At 38.4% G+C, this 24842-nt stretch overlaps 1 protein-coding gene across 1 annotated transcript in view; it reads left to right on the top strand.

Annotated features, from left to right (window-relative positions):
• LOC139717595 (protein phosphatase 3 catalytic subunit alpha-like) overlaps positions 1 to 24842 on the top strand; it is a 60444-nt gene that overhangs the window by 16550 nt on the left and 19052 nt on the right. Inside the window, exons 4-8 of the mRNA XM_071629105.1 lie at positions 426 to 503; positions 2315 to 2409; positions 6050 to 6175; positions 6899 to 6976; positions 21623 to 21652. Coding sequence (XP_071485206.1) covers positions 426 to 503; positions 2315 to 2409; positions 6050 to 6175; positions 6899 to 6976; positions 21623 to 21652 — 407 coding nt within the window. The remainder of the gene's footprint in view (positions 1 to 425; positions 504 to 2314; positions 2410 to 6049; positions 6176 to 6898; positions 6977 to 21622; positions 21653 to 24842) is intronic.

The following is a 24842-nucleotide window of genomic DNA, read 5'->3' as shown; positions in this document are numbered from 1 at the left end:
ATTATGAAGCCATTATGAAGTGAATTATCTCTTCCACCACGTGTGCTATGATTTTCGATTGAAACAAGATCCCAGAGTGTACTACTAAGAATTTAAAAGTAGGTTGATACCATAACACACAGAAATTATTCCAATACCATCAAAACTTGAACAAAGAGCTTTTATTTACACACTCAAGCTTTACTTGTTCTGCATACTACGTTTCATTTATTTATTTTTTTCGTACAGTAAAATGAGTCACAAAATGAGCTTTAAAGATTATTAGATGCGCATTCCTGAAGAATGAGTGAAATTTTGCTCCATGCAAAGCACCTCGGGAGTGCCATGCTTCACTTAATGCAAAACATAAAAGACAGAACCCTCACAGCATTGCTTTCTGCATAACATGAATTTCTGTCTGCCTTTGCCCCTTTTTGTCTCTGCAGCTACTCAGCCTGCTGTGAGTTCTTACAACAGAATAACCTTCTTTCAATAATTCGAGCGCATGAGGCTCAGGATACTGGGTAAGTGGCAAGATGTCATCTCTCATTTTCCCTCCTTCCTTCCCCATTCCCGCCAAGTGAAAATTCTCCCTTGGCATGCATACAGGCCACGTACCGGCATGTACAGCAGACAGCAACTCTCCAATGCACAGCTAGTCTGCCTTCAAGGGAAAATATCCCGGCACTAGCTCCCCGTGTAGCCTAGCAAAGGTCTGTCTGTAATTGTCTGCCATTGTATCTTAAGGGCAGAGAAGAAGAGCAACAAGAAAAAGATTATACATATCAATTCTTTCATGTTACTTTTGATGTGTTGAATGTTTAACAGCTACTGTTTTGTGTTATGTCATATTGGTTGATACAAATAGCTAAATCTGCTTAGGGAATTCATTAGTATTCCTGTCACTGAATGTGTATTGTGCAAGCTAGAAATATCTATTCATATGAATTTCATTCACATAATATGGTATATAGAATTCCACAGCTTGACCCCCCTGTCATATTTTATGAAAATAGTCAATAAGTGTTGGTAGTGTAAGTGTGATTTATCTCTTTGGGTTCTCTTTTCCAGGCCTTGCTTATTCTCTATTTTTAAATTTGAAATAAGTAATGTGTGGATTACATTACTTCCAATTATCTCCTGTGCACGATGTTTGTAATTCTATGTGATATGCAAGGTATTTAGGCTATCTTAGAAGTGATATCGCATGACATGCCCCAAGTAGAATGGCACAGACAATTGCATGCATCTCTCACTCATAAGGATAATGAAATGTGTGTGTAAGGTTTATTTTATGTTGAGCACTTCAAGGAGTCACATGTTTTCAGGACGTGTCGATATTTATCAAAATACTGGCGTATATGCCATATATTTAGCGAGTCGAAGTTCTCGCGAATGGGGACTTCCCGACAGTTTTGCGAATAGTTAAATTCACGACCATGAAGTAGAGTACTGACTAGAGAAATGTGTGCGTACATGTCACATTCATGTCGGGATCAGAGTTGATATTTTCGCATGTTTTTAGATTTGCCAATAACACCTGACTTGTGAAAATGAAAGCCTTTGCGAAATACAGCATATTTAATACATCCAAAATTAGGTAGAAGGTCATGATTTAATCACGCCACAAATGTGTTGTTGGTTTGTAAACATGGTCATTTTTTTTTATACCTATATCCTTGTTTTCCTCATATCCTTCCTAAAAGGAAAAGTTACATCCTTAGCATCAAAATATATATTTTTTCTTAAGTAGCAATAAGCAGTGAGGATCCTCCGTGATTTTGTATTTGCATGTTTTATATTCTTGATTGCTAATTGCTGTGGAATGAGAATGACAGACATGCTTTTACCTTGGCCAGGTTAGAGAAATAGAACATGGTAAGTTTAGTGCATTTTAATACCGTTAAAATGTTCTTTATCTCAAATTGTTAAAGATTTTGATCATAATTGGTGATTTTTTAATTTTTTTTTTTTGTCATGCCGATCAAATAAAAAATGGTCAAACATGAAATACTGCAAAACTGGCATTTGGTTAACTCTACATCACTCAAGATTGTTATCATATGACATCAAAACACTGAGGTAAGTGTGCCACCAAAGCAGACAACATTTTAGTCACACCTGACAGGCAGTTGGCAAATGGTTTCCGTGGTAGTTGCACTAGGTGTCACTTGTAAAAAGTGTTACGTGTAAATTCTAAAACTTCAGTCCGTATCTACGCAACCTAATCCATCATTCCGTTAAAGAAGGGAGGACCGAAACAGCCATGTTTCAGGGTGTGCGACCTTGATTGTCAACCAATTTGCGTGATATTTTCTCCCCCTCTCCACGACAGGTATCGAATGTACAGAAAGAGTCCCGCAACAGGTTTCCCCTCACTCATCACCATCTTCTCAGCACCCAACTACTTGGATGTCTATAACAATAAAGGTAAAGGATAAAGATGCAAACGGGATTTAAATGGATACATGTTTCTACAACGGTACTCAGAGTGAGTTGCTTTGCTGTAAATTGAGTGAGGTAATGTAATGTCTGTGTGTGTGTGTGTGTGTGTGTGTGTGTGTGTGTATGTGGCCTCCTCAAAGAGAAATCAACCCAAATCTGGGTCATCCTACAAAACAACAGTATGCATATTATTCTGTGAATGGATATGTCCCTCTCTTTGCTGGCTTGCAAGTCACATGCAGTGAATTGAAGAGATTATGAAGACGCACCGTATTTTGAGTCCACAGCTCTGCAGTATATGTCATTATGTTAAAACCCCACCTCATCCCAAACCAGCCAAAGCATTATACTTACACACACAGACTCAATTAACTTTAAAGTGTGATTGAAAATGGGTCACCTATGAGGATCAGTTTGACCAAGTCAAGAGCCCTTTCAGATTATCAAGGAAATTGTTTGTAAATGTGTTGATTTGACATGCGTAATGCTAATTAAGTAACCACAAGTGTAAAAGCAAACATGTCTCACATTTCTCCCAAAGACATTTCTTTACTCATTTTGGCCAGTTGTGGCCTGAGGGTGTCATGTAATCTAAATTTGCTCGATTTTAGGTCTATATTCTGCAGTCTGAACAGTTTGACCTGTAAAACATTACACATGATTGTGGTGGTTTAGCACGGCTTGACCTCATAATTGATGCTGTCAAGGCTTGTGCATGTTGTATGCATACATATTCTTGCATGCAAGTATATGGAATTTTAGGTTTCTGAGTCACAGGTCATGTAGTTTGTGTTACATGTATTATCATATTTGAAAAGTACTCACAGTTACCTCTCAGGGAGGAGGACTTTTAAGTGTCCAAACGCTTTACACCTCTATTAGTATTTAGGAGCACATTTCAGAAAGGTGATTGCAATCTGGTTCTTCTGCAAGTGTGAAAACCATACTAAGTTGTGTCATAGTGACACATAGGCATGAAATCCAAGCTGACATCCTTCCCTTCTCACCCCTACCCAACCCCAACCCCCTTCGATGCCTGTAGGGACTTAGTTGCTGGACAGGTGCAGTCTTGTTACCCTGGGATGGTATAGGTGTTGTCAATGAAGGGATCATGTTTGGGTCATATGAAACCAGGATATCTGATGACAGAAATCCTCATGTGAAGCACACACCGCAAGTATCTGGAAGAACTGTATATCCCCTCACCACACCCCCCCCCCCCCCCCAATCACTGCCGCCACTACCACCACCATCATGTTTCTCACTTTGTTCAGAGATATCCAGCATGGATTAATACAGTGTACCCTTAGAGAGAAGTTGGGTTTTTTAGCTACAAATTCCTACTGTTGTTGCAATGGTAGTAAATGTTTCTATAGAGACACAACTCTCCCAGCTAAGCACAGCATGCACGCGTTGCCGTAGAAATGCAAGGGGGCCGACTATGGCAGCCGGAAGTGACTAAGCAGTCACGCTGAGGCGACCACATCAGAGGTGACTAACATATTACATCACAATTAGCTTTATGTCCTACCAAACAAATGCGGAGTAACTTCATAATTTTTTTTTCCCCCCATTTTCATCATTCATGTACCATTCTGCCGATGATTCGGCAGACTCCTCTCAGGCAAAACTGCATTAGGTAACGTTTGTCAGGCTCTGTTGACTGTGTGGATGACGGAAATGTCATCAGTACATTTGCACATGTAGCCAAGTGTCGATCCCCAGCTTCATTCAAAAGACATGAAGAGGGTGAGAGATGCAGCCAACACATGTCCACATCTTTGCTACTTTAAATCTATAGTTAGCTGAAAGGGAACTGCTCAATTCTCTTCAGCCCACAACTTAAGTTTTGAAGCTAGGCAAGATTAATACAAGTGAAATATTGCTTCTAGGGATAGTTTGATATATTTACACTAGGATTTTATGTCATTCCCAGAGTCTTTCAGTCATTGATTTTTCAGGATTATCGAAGCAGGAATAAACATATAAGATGAAACCTACCAGCCAATTCTTAGTCAGAATGACTGAAATGATGGCGTGATGTTTAGCTGGCCCCTTTTGTTGGTAATCAAAAATGTTGAGATGTGTCTTGTGCCTACATTGCAAATCTAAGTGAATTCAAAAGGTCAGTAATTGAACTGCAAGCATTACATTTTAATGAATAAAACATCCTGCATTTTTCATTGCAAATATGATTTTTGGTAAGTTTGATTGGGCTTACTATGAGAATTGTAGAACTTTGTATTGCAGCTAGTACACTAGTCCTAAGAAACAAAGCGTATAGTTAATGCACCTGTTATTGCGCTGTAATAATTAATTACAGCTGTGCTGTGCATTATTCAATTTTTCTCCATGGATGACAATTCTACCATCTCCAATGAGATTTTGTTATATTTTCTAAATCTTTGATTATATGCTGTATTTAAGAGCTTACTTAAAGGAAGCATTGTTTGTCCAAATCATTTAGTATGCTGTAGTATATATATGCAAGGAGCTGTCAAAGTCATATCTAGACGTTGTGGCTGCTGGAACGCTTGAGTGGTAGCTGCAATGTTTCACTGAAATCTTGACGAGTGTGGAGAGTTTTAAGGGGAGGGAAGGGGAGACTGGAAAGAAGGGGGAGGGTGTGGTGTATATGTGTGAATGATGATTGATGGGAGATTGTTGTAGGTATGGACAAAATACAGAAAGATACACCAGAGTTACTCTCAGAAGTGACTAATATTTCATCAATTTTGCCTTCTTCATACGCTGAGAAAGACATAGTGTACAATTCTCATTTTGGATAACCTCATGTGTTAATGTAAAGATATTTGACTATATATATCATTTCATGGCTGTGATCTGGCACTCAGTTTGACCATGCCATTGACATTCAACAGTTTCAAATGATTGTTCAATCCGGTACTGTTGATAACAAATTTGTTTCTCCAAAGAAATGCAACATTGTATGCCAATCAAATGAGTCAAATTGTACCCTTCACTGAGTAGATACTCCTTAAGGGCCTGTTAGTTTTTACTAATCTTTGATGAAAACTACTCCAGTTACTAGTATTCAGTTTATCTCAAGCGATTTGCTCCAGCAATAAGTGTCTACTCTTCTTAAAGTGAGTTTGTCTGCGTTCAACACTAATGAAGGTCAAAGGTTATAAAGACAAGAGATTTGCTGTATTTCCACACATTCCCTCATGACATGATACATGCAATGTAAACCAGCAATTCTGGATTGCAACCCCCCCGTAAAATATGGATGCTGATGTTGACATATTTCATATTTTCAGAAATGGTAAACCTGCAATGCTGAGTGACAGGCATTTAAACAGTTATACATGGTGCTCTATAAAATTAATGAAATGAACATGTCAGCTTTTGTTATGCATGCTTGTTGAAAAAATTCAGTAACTCTCTTGAGGCCTATCAACTGGGGAAAAATGTAAGCATACCAGAGGCATCTAAATTCATAATGTTGATGCTTTTTTTTAAGTTAAAACCTAACTACTCTCAGGATTTCTTGCGTTTGAGTTGGGGATCATTCGTAAGGAGAGTGTTTGGTCTGTTTCAGCTTTTCAACCCCATATTTCCTGTCTACGTAATTAGTGGTGTGCTTTCCTGTTAATTTTTGCAGCTGCAGTACTGAAGTACGAGAACAATGTCATGAACATCAGGCAGTTCAACTGCTCACCTCACCCCTACTGGCTGCCCAACTTCATGGATGTCTTTACGTGGTCGTTACCATTTGTTGGTGAAAAGGGTAAGTTTTAGTGTATTCATATTTATTTCATTGTTGCAGTTTGATATTCTTGAAAGGGGGGATGATACATTGCAGTAATGGTAAGGTCTATATCAGGACAGGCGTATTTCTTTGTTTTATGTTTGTTTTTAGCATTCTTGTCCTAAATGTTTCATCTTCATTTTCACAGAAACTGGGGGGGGGGGGGGGGTATGTACTAACGGTATAACATTGGGGCTAGGAGTAGGAGGGTAGAATATGGGTTTTCATTGGCAAGTTTTAATTCTCTTACTTTTTGACCTCTGCTGCAAAAAGGAAAGTGTTATGTATTAAGGCAAATTTACTCTCTAGAACATACTTGAAGGATATTGGTCAGTGCAGAGAAGACAAGACTGTAATGGTGAAAGATTATACCCCATATAGTAAATACTTATAGTGCATGTCAGCATACAAAATGGAAATTGACTGCCCCCCCCCCTTCACTCGCCCATGATTTAAGTCCATAGTGGCTCAACTCTATTGTAATGATTAACTCTTACATCATTAGGGGCATACAGTTTTTTGTATATTGTATGCCTCTGCCCCCGCAGAGTCAGTGCCTTGGGTACTATTCTTATTCTTATTTGTTTTGTTTTTTCTTATGTATCTGTCCATCTTTTTATATGAATGCTTCTTATTTATTATGAATGTGGATCTCATATGCATGTAATCATAATATTTATCTTGTATGTGTACACTCTACAGTCACAGAGATGCTGGTGTCAATTCTGAACATTTGCTCAGACGATGAGCTCCTCTCTGAGGGAGACGACACATTTGAAGGTAGGCACCGTAGAACCCCGTACCCCACGTGGAATGTTGGTGTCGCATGGATCTTCCCTCCCCACCACCACATGAATGTTGATTGCCCCATCCTTCCAGTAACCACCTCCACTCCTACATCTACCCCCCTCGCTGCCACCAACTCCACTGCCAGCTAGCATCACTTCCACCACTCCCCCACCACACCCTACATTGTTTTACGCACTCTCCATCCTACCACCACTGGTTATCATTTCTTGGTCCCTGATATCCTGCCACCTGTGCAGAGTTATGTGGTTTGACACAAGGCTATGACATGGAGCACTTACACTCTACTTTTATTGTTTGTTCTATTTGAGATGGAAACATCTCTTGAAGTGAATAGGAGGTGCAACTGCTATATGTCGGTTTGGGCTTGGGATTGACATTGTGGCTCAACCATCGCTTGATGTGCCTTAGGGCCAGAAGTGAACACAAAATGGATCTTTGAAGAAGAAAACAGAGAGATGCATGCCATGTTTTGAATTTCAGTAATTGTGATCTTACCAAGTAAACAGTCAAATCAATCTGTAGTTGTCACTTATTGGACACATTAGTTATCTGCTAAAGATATGTTTGAAACTCCCATGTTAGTTAGGCCCAGACATATCTTTCCTCTGTGCCATATCTGACCAAGCCGAGTATCCCCTTTCTGCTGTCCTTCCTAAAACATCCTTATTTTTCATTTTCCTTTGATGGGGGACTTCCCTGTTATTCCATTCACAGAGTGCGAGCTATGAGATGGAAAATGTAGAAGAATTATTGCCGGAATTGGAAGTCAGATGTTGATATCTAGCTTAAAACCATTGCCAGCCTCTTTGCCGAACACTTAATGCGATCTCTCCGTGGCATTATTGTCAGCCACTGTATCGGCAAACGACTTTCACAAAACAGGTGGCTGATAAATTGAGTCGGGCTGCATGTTGCTGCAGTCATCAATCACTGGATTGGCCAGATCCCACAGTTAGTCACGCTACAGAGCATCATTTGTACCAGTAGAATCCATTTGTCTCTATCCACAGAGTAGCTCTTGAGCTCTTACACTTTTTTTTTTTTTGTAAACAAAAAAGGGAATCCAGTCATTTGGCCTTGGACGGGGCAATCCTTAAATGGCGTGGTAAATGCAAGCGTTATTAGCGCTGTGTATGAGATTAAGGAATTCATTAACACTTCACTCTGGCTTCATGTTGTCAGACGTCCTCTGTTAATCCTATGCTACTTAGAGGCTCAACTTCGGAACTATCCTTTTCGGCACGTGGCCAAATGAGTGGAATTTAAGCATCCATTTTTTCCCCTTTTACTGACAATATGTGCCCTTCACAGTTCTTTTCACAGCGGATAAATGTGGAATGTCTGTGAATGGATGTTTCATCATGAGAATTATATGTAATTGTGTAGGAAAGTTTGTTTACTTCCTAGCTGGATGTAGATTGATTGCAGTTTCAAGATATCGACTGACATGAAATGTTTGTCAGTAGATAATTGATGATGCTTGGCGAAGAGAAAATTCCACAGTGCAGGTGGATTTGATGTGGTTTGTGGTCAGGATTTTAGTCATACTTGTCAAGTATCATGTCAGATAATGGCAATGAGCATTAATTTTTGAATGGATGTAAATATCTATATTGAAAAATTGCATTCAGGCAGGTGATGGGGCAAAGTTGTGCAACCATTTCATAAAAGTTTCACTCTCTAAATAATGTATGGTTTTAAGTATCTAATTTTGATGTCGAACATAAAGGCCCTAAATGAGAACCAGCACTGTACATCACGTCAAAATTTATGTGAAAAGTAGTGAAAGTTCAAATACTGTATTAAATGTTTGAGCTGCATTTTGCAGTGGCAGGTAAACAAGGAGTTAAGTGTGAACTCACCCCCACCCCCATGGTCAAATGGTTGCTGACTTTTGCAGGTCATCAATTTTTTTTTTGTTAGCATTTGGAAGCACAGAAAAGTAAGGAAGGGATTACATATGTGATCAGGCGTTTGAGGAGGAAAATATTGGGGCCATTATAGTATTTCTGGTCTGCAAAGGGGGTTATGCAATTCCACATGAATTTCCTTGCATGCAAACTCACAAAGCTTATCGCTACCTCTGATGAGAGAGAGAGCAGACAGAGGCACCAGTCTGCTTTGCTTCGCTAGTGTGTGTTGGTTTCTGAGAATTAAAGTGGATTCCAGCCTGTTGTGATCCCCTGCATAGGAAGTGAATGATGAATACCTCGAGGTACACTTGTCGTCGTCCAATTAGTTAATGTTGGGACTTCTTGTGGATAAATGATGGGGGGGGGGGGGGTGTCCCGTAGAGGGGGTGATTTCTTCTATAATTCATGATGAGACTTCATCACATGAGCTCATTATTAGTAGCACTTGATGGTGATGTAGAGGAACTTGGTCACAATTAGATTGTCTTTGTATTTCTTGCTGTTGATGTAGTGGATGCCATATCCATGCAGATTGAATCTGTTAAGTGTCTAAGAATATCTTCATTTGTTTTCAGCAAGGACATCCATTGCTTCATCTAATAAGAATGAGAATAAGAATAATGATGATGATGATGTTAGTAATAATAATAATGATAATAATAATAATAATGATAATAATAATAATAATAATAATAATAATAATAATAATAATAATAATAGTAATAACAATAATAATGATGATGATAAAAATACTGATAATGATAATGATAATAATGATAATGATGATGATAATGATAATGATAATGATAATAATGATAATGATAATAATTACTATAATGATAATAAAGATAATGATAATAATGATGATAATAATGATGATGATATTAATATCATAATAATAATGATAAGAATAAGAATAATTTTTTCCTGAACTATATCCCGAGAACAGAGAAAGTCCGGAACAGTTTACACAGGTGAAATAAGGCAAGACCCGATAATTTTCATGATCTGATGATTTCTGTGTACACAAGCACTTCCCTGTTGTCAAAATCATATTTTGAAACCTGGTTTGGGAAATGATAGTATCTACAATGTAGATTTTCTGTCATTCGGTCTGGCTTTGCCAATAACTTTGTGCTCCTACCACCTGTTGATGTATCCCTGAAGGAGCCCTCGCTGTTCCTTCATCATATCTGCCTTCACTTGGCACTTTGTGGCAGCAGCATCTCACGGACTTGGTGACAAAACACCAGGCCCCTCGTTGATGATGGAACAGCAGCTTTGCTTGCATCAGAGTAGAAAACAATGAAGCAAAGAAAAGGATGCGTAATGATAATTGACAGATAGATTTGCCCCAAAATATCGAGGCACAGGTGAAGGAGAGGTCATGGTTAGGGAGTCATAAGATTAAAGGAATATCGTGTATGCATGATCTTGTGCATGCAGCAGCTGCATAATGTCCAAGATTTGCAGTGTCCCCATCTGTAGTCCTGCTAAAAGAAGAAAAGAAAGACAAAAAAACAACAGTAACAACCCAAAATAAAAGGTGTGTTTGCGCAAAGAAGATGCAATTATTTTTATTTTTTTTCTACGCACAAATGAAATGCTGTGGTAAAACATGTTTGGTGATATGTCAAGTAAATGCGTGAGCCGCCTTGAACATAATAAACTGCGAGGAGCAAGCGATACATCACTGGCTCCATGCATGTCATTGTATGTGCAGCATTCAGACACGGGACATGACTGTGTTGCATGTTTCATATTAAAGGAGTACACATTGTAGTCAGACAGTTGGGGCACGCGACATGTGTTGTACCTATGAAGAGCTCTTCTTCATTGATTAGTCCCTTTGCTCGTGGAGGTCCCAATGTCTCGGCTCATGGCCACTGCATTGAATTTGACTAGGAAGGGATGTGTGTTAGTCTCTGTCTTATTAATATGTTTCTCTCCTTATATGCCTCTTCTCTCTTCTCCGTCAATCTATGTATCTATGTGACCCCCCTCCCCCATAACTTCATCTCTCCAACTCCGCTTATGTGGACCATCTGAAATCTGATTTCTTTGGGAAAGAAGGAAAGGCATTGTATTCAACAGTATGAGACACAAGAAAGTTCATACAAGAATCATATTCCATGGTAATTTGTGATGTTACTTATCTGTTTGACAGTATAGGTGAGAAAATTAATGCAGGAAGCTATATTTTACATCTAAAATTTTGTACCTATAATTTGTATGTAAAATTTTGTATTCTGTTAGTGAATGTAGACTCCTGGAAGCTCATGCAGTCAAGAAAAAAAAGGCATCCCCTCAAAAATAAACAACAAAACTTGGACTGTTCGATGAACTACCATAGTCACATGAAATTCAGATACAGTTGTAGGAAGATTGTGATGGTGTGGCTGTGCAAAGAGTGAAATATTAGGTTGACTATGACCTTTTCATATTTGCATATGTAGAAGCACCTATCTCTCATAGCTGATGGTCTCATTGTATAACAGACAATATACTTAATATGTGCATATTACTAGAGTTTCTATTGTGTGTATGTGTGTTTGTTTGTGTGTCTGGGTGTATGCGTTTTCTACTATGCTTATGTGTACACTAGAAGTACTCAGAGTTTGAGCCAGATTGCGAGATGATACTTAAGCCTGTTTTCTTGCCAGTAACCACTAACAGTTTAGTTTGGTGGGGGGGGGGGGGGGGGGGGGAGGGGGGAGGGAGGTGTGCTGTGATAGTGTTTATTTTGTCTATTTGATTTTCCATGAACTCCAAATTCATCCTTAGCCATCAAAGAAATGCATTACATATACGAAATGAATTAAACTATATTTTCCCATAACATAAATCAGGCACTTTACAACTACTGGTTGATAATTACAATGATTTTCATTTTGTTGAATATAAAGCCAGGTGGCCATAGATTTGCACATGTTTGCATCTCACTACATTGTACACATAGCTGTGTGTGTGTACGTTATCATTTGTTTCATTTTGAATGCCCAATTTGACTGCGTATGTGCCATGTGGTTAGAAATGACAACTTTGAAATCATGTTTCCCCCCGTTGGATATTATATGCCACTCCTATAATTTGTAATGTTATGAATGTTTGCGTATTTTTGACCATGTGTGAATGTCCTACCTCGAGATGAAATAATACTGATTTGTCATGTTTCTCCATCTGAACATGTTTGCCTTACCTTTCTCTTCCCGTTTCCCTTCCATTTTTGTCGACTCCTATTCCTTCTTCAAACCTCTTATCGCATGGGTCGTCCTACTCTTGTCCGCCTCCCTGTCTGTTTTTCACATGAATTGGCCAAATTGAATGAATTAATCCCAATATTGGTTAAAAAATTTTGGCACTTAATTGAATTGGACTGATACTCCTCTTAAATTGGAAACTGATGGCAAATGCTGTCCCGAAACTCACTCTTCAATTACAATTCAATATTGCTTCGATATAATTCACTTTATTTTTGGAATTTCACCGAAAATTATCATGCTTCACCTTCAAAATATTTGGTACCCTGGGATCCAACGTGATGTGATCTCAAAATCATTTATCATTAAAAAAAAAAAAAAAAAAAAAAAAAAAAAAAAAAAAAAAATATATATATATATATATATATATATATATATATATATATATATGATAAATAAATGATAAAAACCAAATGTTGGAGAGTAGGTTTATACAAGGAATCACAAACACACAACACTCCAGTATTACAAAGAAATGGTAAGTGGAAGAGATTACGAACTATTTTGTTGCCTAACCTTACAGCAGTGTGTTTGACAAATTGCCTTTGCGCATATAATTCCTGCACCTCACAGTGCCTCAACTCTGATGTGTCACTATACAATAACTATGTATCTTTCTTAACACCCTACTAACAGTGTGATGGGTTTATTGCAAATGATAGGGCATTTAAAGCTTTTTTTTTTTACTAGTGTGGGAGACACCTGTGTGTTATCCATATGTAATTCAGTATCCAACTGTATTTAGATTTTGTTTTTATATAAAGATTAGAATATCCAAATCCTTTCTGGTGGACACTTTCATTTGAGGCAAGGAAAGTGCCATATACAGTCCCCAAGTATTTTGTATATTAAAACAGTCCATGATATTTGCTGAGAGGGACAGGGTGATATTAGTTCCGAAAATGTGTACAAATTGAGTCTGCCTCTTAGAGCTACGTGTGTTAGATTTTAAAAGAAAACAATGCCCCCCCCCCAAAAAAAAAAAGGGGGGGGGATATGTTCAATTTTTCTCACAATTCTTAGAGGAAGGGAAATCTAGGCATCTCAATAGTTTGCTGGATCTGTGAAATATAGTTAATGTTGGCCAAATTATGTCCAAGCCCCTTTGTATCTGCCTCCTTGTATTATGTGTAAGCACTGAATTTGAAATGATAAATTGGCATCTGCTATGTGTCTTCTTTAACCCCCTCCCATCCAGTTCTTTGCAAGATGCCTCAGTTTGTAATTGGGTAATTGCTTGTGACTACCCTTACATGGGCCCCTGTACCAGAGTACCAGAGTATCGCAAAGCATACAGTTATATTTGTTTCATTCCTCTCTTTTGACTGGGCTCAAGTTGCATCAAGGAGATTTCACTCAAAGTTTACCGGGATTTTATTCACTAAGTGGATTTACTATTTCATGAGAAGCATTCAAGAGAATTCAAGCCCTAGAGGGGATTTTTGCCTCAATTGCTTTGTCAAAAGCAGTCATTCAGCCATTCTGTCAAGCAGATTTATCAAGCAGGTTTATCAGTTTGGAAGTATTTTGCTGAATTATGAATTATTTTGCTGACTTGATAAGTTGTACACAAGTATGTTAATGTAGACATCAGATTCCAGCCCATACTGGTATAACAGATGATGTACGGGTGAGGTCAGCTTGTCTGCACTTCAGTGATTCAGCTCATTTATACGAATGATGTTCCCATCTCAAGAAGAATATAGCAGTTCAAAATCTAGCGCAGATAATATACATTTGTGTTTTGATTATATCTTTGTATTTTAATTGTATCATTGTATTTGTAAACTGTTAATATGTGTGGGTTTTTTTCTCACAATAATGTAACAAGATTAATACCAAGGAAAGAAGAAAAAAGGGCCTTCACTTCCTTGCATCAAAGGCATTCGTGTAATACGTTTCCTGTCTGTCACTTCTAATTCTCTTTGAAACATTCTCAGCAATGATTTGCCATCTTATTGATAGCGGCAGTGTTGCCTTCTCTGATTTCTAAAAAACATCCAGCTTTAAATTTGTCAGTAGTTTCTCCTGAATGAATCACTTTGATTTCCTCTACCAGTGTCGGCTTTTATAAATGCTAAGTCAGTCTTAACAAGGGGTGCAGGTTGGTTGGGGCACCACAAATTACCTTGCAAACAAGTTGAAAACTCACCAAGGAGTGATCAGATACATGGAGAAGGCTGCCACTAATTTGGCTTGCAGGGAGGCATCAGGCTGTAAGAAAGATGGGGAGATTTTTGGCCCTTCATGCTAGTTAACATCAGAGGTGCCTCCACATTTGAGTTCTCTTTCAAACTTGCTCCTCACATACATCTCAATTCAAAGGCTGAACATTGGAAAGCTAGCTCTGTCCTTTATAGGAAAGATGAAGCTAATCCTTTTAGTGTGTGTTTTTGTTTGTTTGTTTTGCTCTCATAAAGTCATGTGCTGTGCGATTAACATTGTTTTTGGATGTGTCAGATTTCAAGTACTAATTTTGTGTGTTCAAATTAATACCTGAAGTGATTTCCTGCAACCTGCAAAGACTTGTCAGTTGCTGTGCCTCTTATTGTGTTTGTGCCTCTCGTGGTTTGTGGTGTGCCCAACCAAGTGATGAGTATGTATCAGTCTTGTGCCAAAATGAGTTAATGTTCTCCACTGGATGTCACAAAATTAAACTGTCCATGTGTTTTTGACTGCCATCTTGCCAGGTATAAATGCCTCAGGTGGGATTGTTAGTCAAGTGATGATCAAGCGACTGATGTTCATGTCTCAGTTTTGTATAGTCTTGTTTATGTTATAGTCGGGGAATTCAGTATGTCAAGAATTTAGTGAAATATTGTAGAACAAAAGGGGTGAAAAAAGAATTCATACACCTGAACAAGTGATCTTCATACATTATGTGTTTAACGTAGTTTATGGTATAAAAAAAACCACAAACAGCAGCTTTGCCCTTGCTTTACCAACATTTTGTACATGTTGATATACAAATGATGCACAGGATAGAGTGCGTTAGTGTAGGCGTAGTGCACTCGAGGGTATTTACAATTGTGAAACATGCACGAGGCAAAGCCGAGTGCATGTTGCACTACATTACCGAGAGTGAGCTACGCCTACACTAACGCCACGAAATAATCCTGTGCATCATTTGTTTTATAAAATGGGTCGAAAATTCGAAAACTAACATCATTTTTCAGCGTTTTTCACGTACCTTTGTGGGTCAAGACGTCCGAAGATGTTCGTCCCAAACTTTTACGCACGTCGCACTCGCGGAAGTCCCGCACATACAGTACAGTGTGTATAAGTATAATGGGGGGTTGGGTTTCCGGACACCCGCATGAAAACTTACTTATTTTACATAGAATATGCACCCTTTACCTTAAAGACTTGATATAGACTCCTCATATAGGCCTACTAGACAACATACTCTGAAAACGGCGTGAGAATTAACCTGCTAAATCGTTGGATTTGCTCTTCAAAGTGACTCCATGTACGCGTCCGGTCCCATAACGCTTGGTCTACTGTACTGTACAAAGTGTACGTATAGTACAGTATACGTACGCCACATATGTTATGCACAAGGGAAGACAGGCCGGCCGGCCGGCAGCCCGAACTAGAAGTTGTTTACAGGATTGACAGCGCGTACGCGTATGCATGCAATTCATCAAAGGAGCCGCCGCGCGCACAGACGATCGGCAATCTACCATAGGATTACAGGCAGTGCAGTTGTACTGAAGTAAAGGAAGGAGGTGTGTCTCATTTCAGCGCTTCCTATTGGCTACATTCTTGAACCCATTTTATAATATGTATTCAAACGTGTGCATTATGTTTCAACAACAAATACGGTTTAAGTAAAGGTCATTCCTAAGCACGGCTACCCCTTGCTGCAAATTGGGCATACGTTGCATACGGTAGATGTGCACATCAGCATTGGCTGTGAGGAAATCATCACAGGTTTGGTTTATGATGTGTGATAAAAGTTGCATTGTTTCGTTAACAAAAAACAAAAACAAAAACAAAATCAGAAACATAGTTAGGTATCCTAAAGTATAGGAAATAGTGCAACTGTGACAAAAGCCAAGCAAACCAAGTGATCATCCTTTCAAGATTAGAAGCCTTGCCCCATCCCCCTGTCCTTCCCAATATAGTTGTTGCTCTGCAAAAGGACTTCATTTATATAAAGCAGATTCCTTTCTGAGCTTGCCACACATCAATGTGGCTGCTTGAAGCAATTTAGAGGGTAGGTAAAGTACTAACTTTGTTTGGCCAGAGAAGAGACTATAGACTCTGAAGAAAGGATGTCGTGCCAATTGCCGACATCGTTAGAAAAGATGTTTCACCCCCTTATGTACCTCTTGACTCTGATGGAAACATTGGTATGTAGCAGTGCTAGGGTAATAACAATGGCAGGCTGTCTGGAAGAGTAGTGCTAATGCCAGAGAGGCTACCACATAGTACATGACCCCATGTGATCATTGTATGATACTTTGTTTAAGTAAAGCAAAGTGTTTGCGTAAGAAAGCCACAACGGATAAAGTGTAGTGTTCATTAATGATCAATAAGCTTTTATCCATGACAGCAGCTATCAGGCAAAGAATCTAGTCAAAACATTTCGGTGCTAGAAATCAACATGCTGCTGTGATAGCTGTAAACTCAATAGAGAATACCCGAAGCCTTGTATAAAAGGCTTACTAGTAGCTTACCAAGGTAAAGGCTTTTCAGGCATTGCCCATAATATTTCAGCATTTTGCTCATTTGCTGGTGTAGAAAATGATCATTAGATGAGGGAACCTGTGTAAACTTTTGATTTTGAATATGTCAGTCATATCAGAAATGATCACATCGTTTGTATGTTCACATGAGTCAGTATTTGCGCACAGACAACTTCTCTATTGTCATGCTGAGTGATCGGTCTAAGACGGAACAAACAACAACCACAAAAACATATTTGTAGAATATAATGCTGTGAAACACAGCACTGAGAATAGACTAAAAGAAACTAGTTGACATTGATTGATAGAATGACTTATCATGAACAGATGCATTTCTAATGCTTCACCTTGGACAGCAATCCATCCTTATTGAACCCAAATTCTCAAAATGAATAAAATGAAAATAAAAAAAGCACAGTCTTTCATGCAACAAGATGATATCAAAGCATAATTTTGATATTGCAGGGCTTGCTGCAAAGTGTGTGTACATGTATATAGAGTGCATTGAATGATATCTGTATGAATGCCACAGGCTTACATAAAATTTGTGTATGATCAAACAGATTAGGAAGTGGTGATTAGGATGAAGGTTTTCCAAGGTAGTAAAGACAGTAAAATGGAAGAGAAGTAAGAAATTAAGTAATCATTTTGTGCACACAATCTCAATTCTCATTTGGAAATAGTTCCTCTATGTGAGCTATGAGGAGACAACACCTACTTGTAAGCTATTGCCCCCTCTCCCCCCCCCCCCCCCCCCCCCACCCCCACCCAAGCCAGTGCAACCTGTCAAGAATGGAATGGATCAATGCATTGCAGCTTGTCACACACCTTTATTGATCAATTCTGAGAGGGGGAAAGATGGATGGGAAGCCATGGAGGAGGGAAGAGTGTGACTGTTTAAAGAGATGTTCCCTTCAAGCATGGGGGTTTTGGATGCCCCGAAATTAGGTCGACTCTATCATAGACACAAAAAGATGGTTTCAGTCAACAATGTGGCTAACCACTGCCCCTCTGGAGGATGCCAGAGTTTTGAGGAATTTGACTTCCCTGGTGACATGACTCAAACTTTCTTACCCCACTGATCCACCCCCCCCCCCTTCCCACATGTATGATACTACTTGCTTGTAAACAATGAAAATAAACTTTGCGTGTATACATCATAACTCACCTTATACAACTTTTCGTCTTCAACGTGTTAGGCCTTGGAATTAAATGACTGTGGTTTAGTCAAACCAGTTTTTGCTTTCCAGTAAGATGTATGATATGGCTTTCCTCATCTGTCTTCACTAATATCTCTAAATGATTTCATCTCTTAAGGCCACTACTGTGCTCTTTGTTTACTCCATGTTCATTTTCCCTTAGTTCCTTCATTCTTGCTTAGGAATCCTCTGACTGATCACTGTTTCTCAGAAATTAAGCAATATTGTTTATTGTTTATTTACAATTATTGTTACTTAATCATCATAGCTTGTACAGGAGCCCAATAGCATAGCAGAGGGGGACTTTGTATTAATGATGTGGCATAGACATGTCAAAGAGGAAGATACAGGTCTGTTTCCTGACCCTTGACCCCAAACCTCTGTGTTTGGTACGAGGCGAGAACATTTCCCTTGAGAGGCAACCTTTGATGGAAGGGATCAACCATATGAAAAAGGGACAAGGGATCTGTTTTCTGATTAATATCCCTTCGTATCTTCATTAAAGCATACAATAACAAGGGGGGGGGGGGACAGGAGGGGGATGTATCTGCTATGCCTGTGCGTATCATTAGTTACAAACCAAGTCATGCTTTATTACATGCACAGTGTAGCAGCTCTTCATGTGTTGGGATGTTATCTGTATCAGAATATGGATTTTATATTTCCTCTTGTTGTCAGGTAGAGTCTGTGCCTTACTTTCAGTGGACAGAACTCTCAAAGGTAGTGTGAATCTATTCAACAGATTATACACATTTGAACTGTCCAAAAACGTGTGACACAGCTTGTACGCCCTCCAATAAGAAATAAGTGTGAGCATGGGCATAGGCAGCCAATAGGTGTTTCACGCTTATTTTAGTCCATGTACTAAATTAAATAGTGGATTTGAATTAAACTACCTTTTTTGAATCGGGCCAGTTTGCTCAAGTGATGTAAGCACTGCCTTCTCCTTTTCCCCTTCTCCCTACTTTTCTAGACTTATTTAATACTCCTACCTTTGCATTTTGCATTTTGACTCTGGGTCTCAGCGCGCTGTATTTGACACAGTTGAGGATTGGAGGGAAGGAAAAGAGAGGAGGGATTTTCACTGCTTTCCCGTCCCACACATTAGATGACTATTGACAGTTATTAGATGAATAAATTGGTTTCTTGTTTGCCTGCCTCTGTGCGAGACTCCGCCAGAAGTGCTGTGACATTGACAGGCGTGTTTGAATGAGTTTATTTGAGTTGGTTATATCGAGCCATTTTCAATATTTGCTTACTGGAAATGGGTCTGCCTAAACTCCTCTCTGCATGTATCCAGGAGAAGCAGAGTGAGAGAGAGGGAGGTAAAGAGGGGGGGGGGGGGGTTGATCTGTGCTATGTGATTCAGTGAGCAAATAAGGAGCAGTGTTTCACAGCTTCATTAGTGCAATAGTTTTTTCATAATGTTTAACATTGTTCAGAATTTTCATGAACAGAACATTAGTGTTGTAAAGGATGTCATGTGACCACAGACAACATTAGAACAAAGAATTATACAACTTCCTTTCTCACACAAGTACTTTTTCTTTCTATAATCCTTTTCCTTTGTCATGTTTTTATTTCTCCCTCTCTTATTATGATTCTTCACTTTCTGTTTCCCTTTCAAGGAAAGCTAATTTCAAGGAAGAACTGCTGTGAAGCATCTGTTGAATAGTTTCATACTTTCACTGTAAATATATCAAGAGCTGATATTACTTTGATATGATGTCTAAAGATTTTTTTTTTTTCTAAACTGTTACTGACCTTCTGTCTTTTTACTTATAACTCTGCAGCAGTGATTATTCCTGGCAAAATTTATTGACCTCATTTCTATCTTCTTTTTAAAAACATGTTTGCTAGAATGTCAGTGGCTTAGTTGTGCCACTGGCAATCTTGAGACTACATGATCGCTGGAGCATTTTTTTATTGATGATAATTAAACTTGGACGTGCAGATCATTGTTATAATTGCTATCTTAGTTAGATATGAAAATGTGAATTTCTTGCCTGGACAAAATTTGGATCAATCATTCAGATAATAATTGTCATGGATATATTTGTGTAGCCAACCAGAAGTTTGGTTTTACTGTTCAAGAGTGCTTGACATCCACATTCTAGGAGAGACTGTCAGTTTACCTTGTGTCTGAATATACCCTAGATAGCTACCGTATAGATATGTGTACGATAGTTTGCTGTAAACTGAACTAGATGTCATCCAAGAGTGCTAACCTTTGATAGATATATATCCTTCCCTACTTCTCTTCCCTGACCATCCCTTACTAACTCAACCCCCTGTAAGTAACCACTGAATGGCAGCCTAGCGAGAAGACTGAACTCCTGATTTTTTTCCCCCCGTATTCCTCTTCCCATCTGCATCGTGTGAGTTTTAGAATCATAACATCCATATATCTCCTCGTGTGTGTCTACATCTCTTACTTACATTTTGACATCTTATCACTTGTCGAGTCGATTTATATATAATATACATTGTATTATCATCATGTCAGAGAAGTTTGTGAAAATGAAATCATAGTGCCTGGTTGATATTTTCAAGGGCAGTACAAATGGAACGTACATGTAACAAATTGCAAATTTGCATTTTTGACATCAGCAACACAAGAGCACGACAGTGATGTGAGAAAGTGTGACTTCTTTGATGCCCTATCCAGCAGCAGGCTTGAAATGCTTGAAAAATAGCTTGATTGATTTGATGCAGTGGAATGTTAAACCATTTTACATTTTGCAGCATGTCAAGTTATGCGAGCACTAATGTCATAGGCATATTGGGGGAAAAAAAGCATCTTGATAGCGGAACAAGAAACATTGTATTGCTAAAGAGATCTTGAGATTCCTCCCTCTTTTTTTTTTTTCAAAGATACAAAATTGCCAGAGAAGAGATGCATGTGTGTTAGTGGTAATGAGTATAAATCTCCATGACTTTGTATCATTTCTGATTTTAAAAATTAACATTTTGTCGACCTGCATCTACCAGTGCAGAGCTAATTCATTGCATGATGCCTGAATGAAGATGTGTGTGTACTGTGGGCAAGTTGGCCCTGATAGCTGGGACTGCACTCTGCATGTTGGAATTATGCGAGTTCATACTACCCTGTGCAAGCAACTCATTTGAAATCATACGAATTAAGGAGGAATTAAAGAAGAAACTTTTAACCAGTATACGAAGGGTAATGCAAAGGTGAATACTTTCTGACTCTTTTGCAAGGAATCATCCCCTTACAACATGTTGCATTTTCAAATATTTATAAGCTACTGTTGTTCATGGAGAAGTTCATATGGATCTCATTTGTAACTCCTTCTTTTACAAATCAAACAAGACATTTACAGCTTTTCCAGTGCTCTTGGAATGGCACTATTACTAAGCGCAAGAAATACGGGATGTGAGTGGCAATTTCTACTAATTATGCTGTTAGATGATATGAGTTGCTGCAGAGGGTGGCATGAACTATGTGCCAGAGGAGTTGATGTTCATTAATGAGTCGCGTAAAAACCATTTTCACCACTATACCTACCATGTGTCATGTGTGTGTTTTCAGATTCCACGACAGAGGGTAACGCAGATCCAGGTAAGAGAAAAAAACGAGGGAAAAGCAGCTCCTTCATTCATCTTTCAGCCAGTATATCTTCTTCTTTTACCTTGTTCGTTCTTCATTCATTCATTCATTCTCTCATCCATGGTTACTCTCTCTAGACTTTTATATATTGGACATCAATGGATGTGCAGCTAACCTTTAGCTAAAAACTCAGTTTCTCCTATGTTCACCCAGTGCTTCTTGAAGAAGAGATGTACACCTAAAGTGCTGTATGTAAATCATAAATTATTAATCTAAATTTATGGTGTTAAAAGTGTTTAAGACATTTCTGCTAACATTATGTTGTTCACTGTTTAGTTTTTTAGAACAGTAAAAATTGTTATTTCAAAAGACCTCCATAACAATATTGCACAATGACAAAATATTTCTATTTTACCGTTGGTAGTAGCCTGTATTTTTTAAAGGTTTTGAACATAACAATTTTCATTATAATCAGGCCAGATGTACCATTATGATATTATCAGCAAACTTTATCACAAGTTTATTTTACATGGATGGCTAGCACAGAGTGCAGAAGAAAAAGACAACGGATGTTCCACGATAACTTTGTTATCTCTGAAATGGTTCAATCTGTGAAGAAGAGGGTAGGGTGTTTTGGGTCAGGGTTAATAATATCTAGAGATTCTGAGAGGCCAACGTGCATGTTATGTAAGAACAGATGGCTCATTTCAGTATGTTGTAGTCTATCAAAGCAGCTATACCAACCCCATAACCTGCCAGTTATTGGTATAAGAGTTGAGTGCTTACTTGTAGAAATGGAGCAGTTCCGAAAGGATTGCTTTGCCTCAGTAAGATACTTGCTGCACATCCATTGTCAAGGCTGCCTTGGGATCCATGTCTTGCATCTTTGTTCCTGTCTCGGGACTGTATACCTCGTTCTTCCTCATGGGCAACTCCCACCCTGGTCCTAGTCTTGGTCCTGGTCCTGATGCTGGTTCTATCTAGTCCACCAGCATTGTCTCTGTAGTTTTGCCCTATGGCAGATTCTTGAAAATGATGATTTTATGGTCCCATTCCTGTATGGTACTTAGGCATTGTATCCTAGTTTGCCCTGTGACTTATTTCTGATAGTTATACTCTTGTGGTCCTGGTCCTGTTTTGTACACTAGCATTGCCTCACCCTCTAGTTTGTCCTAGTTCGAAAATTACACTATAATAGTACTGGTCCTACACAGTATGCTAGCGTCATCCCACCCTCTAGTATGTCTCGTGATTGATTTGTGACATAAAAACACACTAGCTGAAACAAATAATTCAAAATCAAATGAACAGGGCAGGAGAGGTTCTATCAAAAGTTAACCTGAACCAAGAGACTTATAAAATTGTAAAGTTTGTATTTTAACAAAACAGTGGCATTGGTAGCAACTGAATGTATTCAAATGAGATAAGGGAACAATTTCATGTGCTTGGGTCTTTGATTGACAACACAAATATTTGCAAAATTTCTAATTTGAAGTGAAAAATAACAGGAACCTAATATTAACATGTGTTTTTCATGCTAAATCGTTGATTCATTAACAAAAAAAAAAAAAATAGCTGCAATGACTCTATTTTTTTTTTTTTTTTTTGGGGGGGGGGGGGGGGGTGGGGTGGTTTTTAGTTGCAGAACTATTAACCTAAAACATAATTATCATCACTCTTTAGGCACAAGCAGTCAAAATGTTGTAAATTGGTGACATTATCACTTCGGGCTACTTGCACATATGTTTGCAAGCATTGTCAGTATTTGCTGAAAATGTTTGAAACATAGAAATTCAATAATTTCTCTTTTTGAGTCTGATTTTGATGGATCTTCTCTTTTTTTTCTGTTGTTTTTTTAATCGCTCTATTAAAATCAACATGGATACGGTATGGAATAGCACAAAATGTGAACACTGTAAGGAAAACACACTTGTAAGCAGGTAGACAGTCAGGCCAATACAACAAAAGACCACCTGAAAATGTGTGTGTTTACTCAGCAGAAATCTTGAATATTCATTTCTCAGTTTTCTTTTTAACATTTTCAATGTGTCTTTTCATTAATTTGGGGTGTTTTTCTTTTAATTTGTATTTGGGTTCAGACATTTTGATTGCAACATAGTTCAGGTTTTCACAAATCTACTTGTTGATTAGGCCAATAACATTTGCTTGCATAAGCTTTGGTAATATTATACCTTAGATGGTGGCAATGATGCAATAATGATTTAAACCTCCATTTTTAAGTCCTCCTGCTTCTTCCTATTGCTCTTTTAATATGCAGATTTAGCAGGTTTAAAGGAACAGCTAATATTTTCCTCTCAGTCTCCTTTCTTGCAAATTGTAATGGGTCTTGTAAGTTTTTTCCTCCCTCAATTCATAGATTCTTTAATGCAAGTATAAAATTACTATGTGTGGGGCACAGTGCTTTACCCAGAACAAAATGTGTTATTCATTGATCTTGAAATCCTTATTAGACGAGTACTACTGTATGCTGTTTGAAGTCAACCAGTCACAATGGCTGTTGACACGCAGCCATAGTTGTTGATTTTGCCCATTTATCTTGTTGTTTTAAACTCCTTAAATCGTTTTCCAAAATTCAATTCCAATTCCAATATCAACCTGTTCCCCCCCCCCCCCTCCATTCCCCTAGGAGGAGATCAATTGTAAGCATGGTTGCTCTACTTAATTCACATGTCACTGGCTAGGCTAACCTGTGCAGGTGAAATTTAAAATGTAGGAATTGGCTGGTTTGCTGAGGAACAAGATAGTATTGTTGACTGTCTGTTTCAATGTAGCCAGCAAGATGACACGCTAACAGTGATACCTCAGCAGCAGAATGCTTTTGTCAGCATAGAGATTACACTCGTGAAGGAGCTCTTGATAGTTGACTGAATTAAATACTCTGCATGCTACCTTAGAATTAGAGATTGAAATGTTGAAATTTAGATAGTACAGCCCTAGGGGGGAAAAAAAATAACCATTTGACAGTAATGCACATAGGAAGGGTGCTTCTTCATCACTGCTAAGCACACTCATCAACATAAAGAGACTCTCAATTGAAAACTTCACTGCTCATCAAAGATTTTCCTATCCAACTTCTGAATAAAACTTTCACCTGGGTTTTTGGCCTTCCATCTTTAAGATGTTGACCCCAAGGAAAGATGTTTTGATGTATAAAACTCATCTTCGATTGTAATCTTAACTT

Source organism: Diadema antillarum, unplaced genomic scaffold, assembly GCF_040938485.1.
Source record: "Diadema antillarum isolate AM-2024a unplaced genomic scaffold, OU_Dant_1.0 scf00000077, whole genome shotgun sequence".
Taxonomy (NCBI): domain Eukaryota; kingdom Metazoa; phylum Echinodermata; class Echinoidea; order Diadematoida; family Diadematidae; genus Diadema; species Diadema antillarum.
This window is presented reverse-complemented; position numbering and strand designations above follow the sequence as displayed.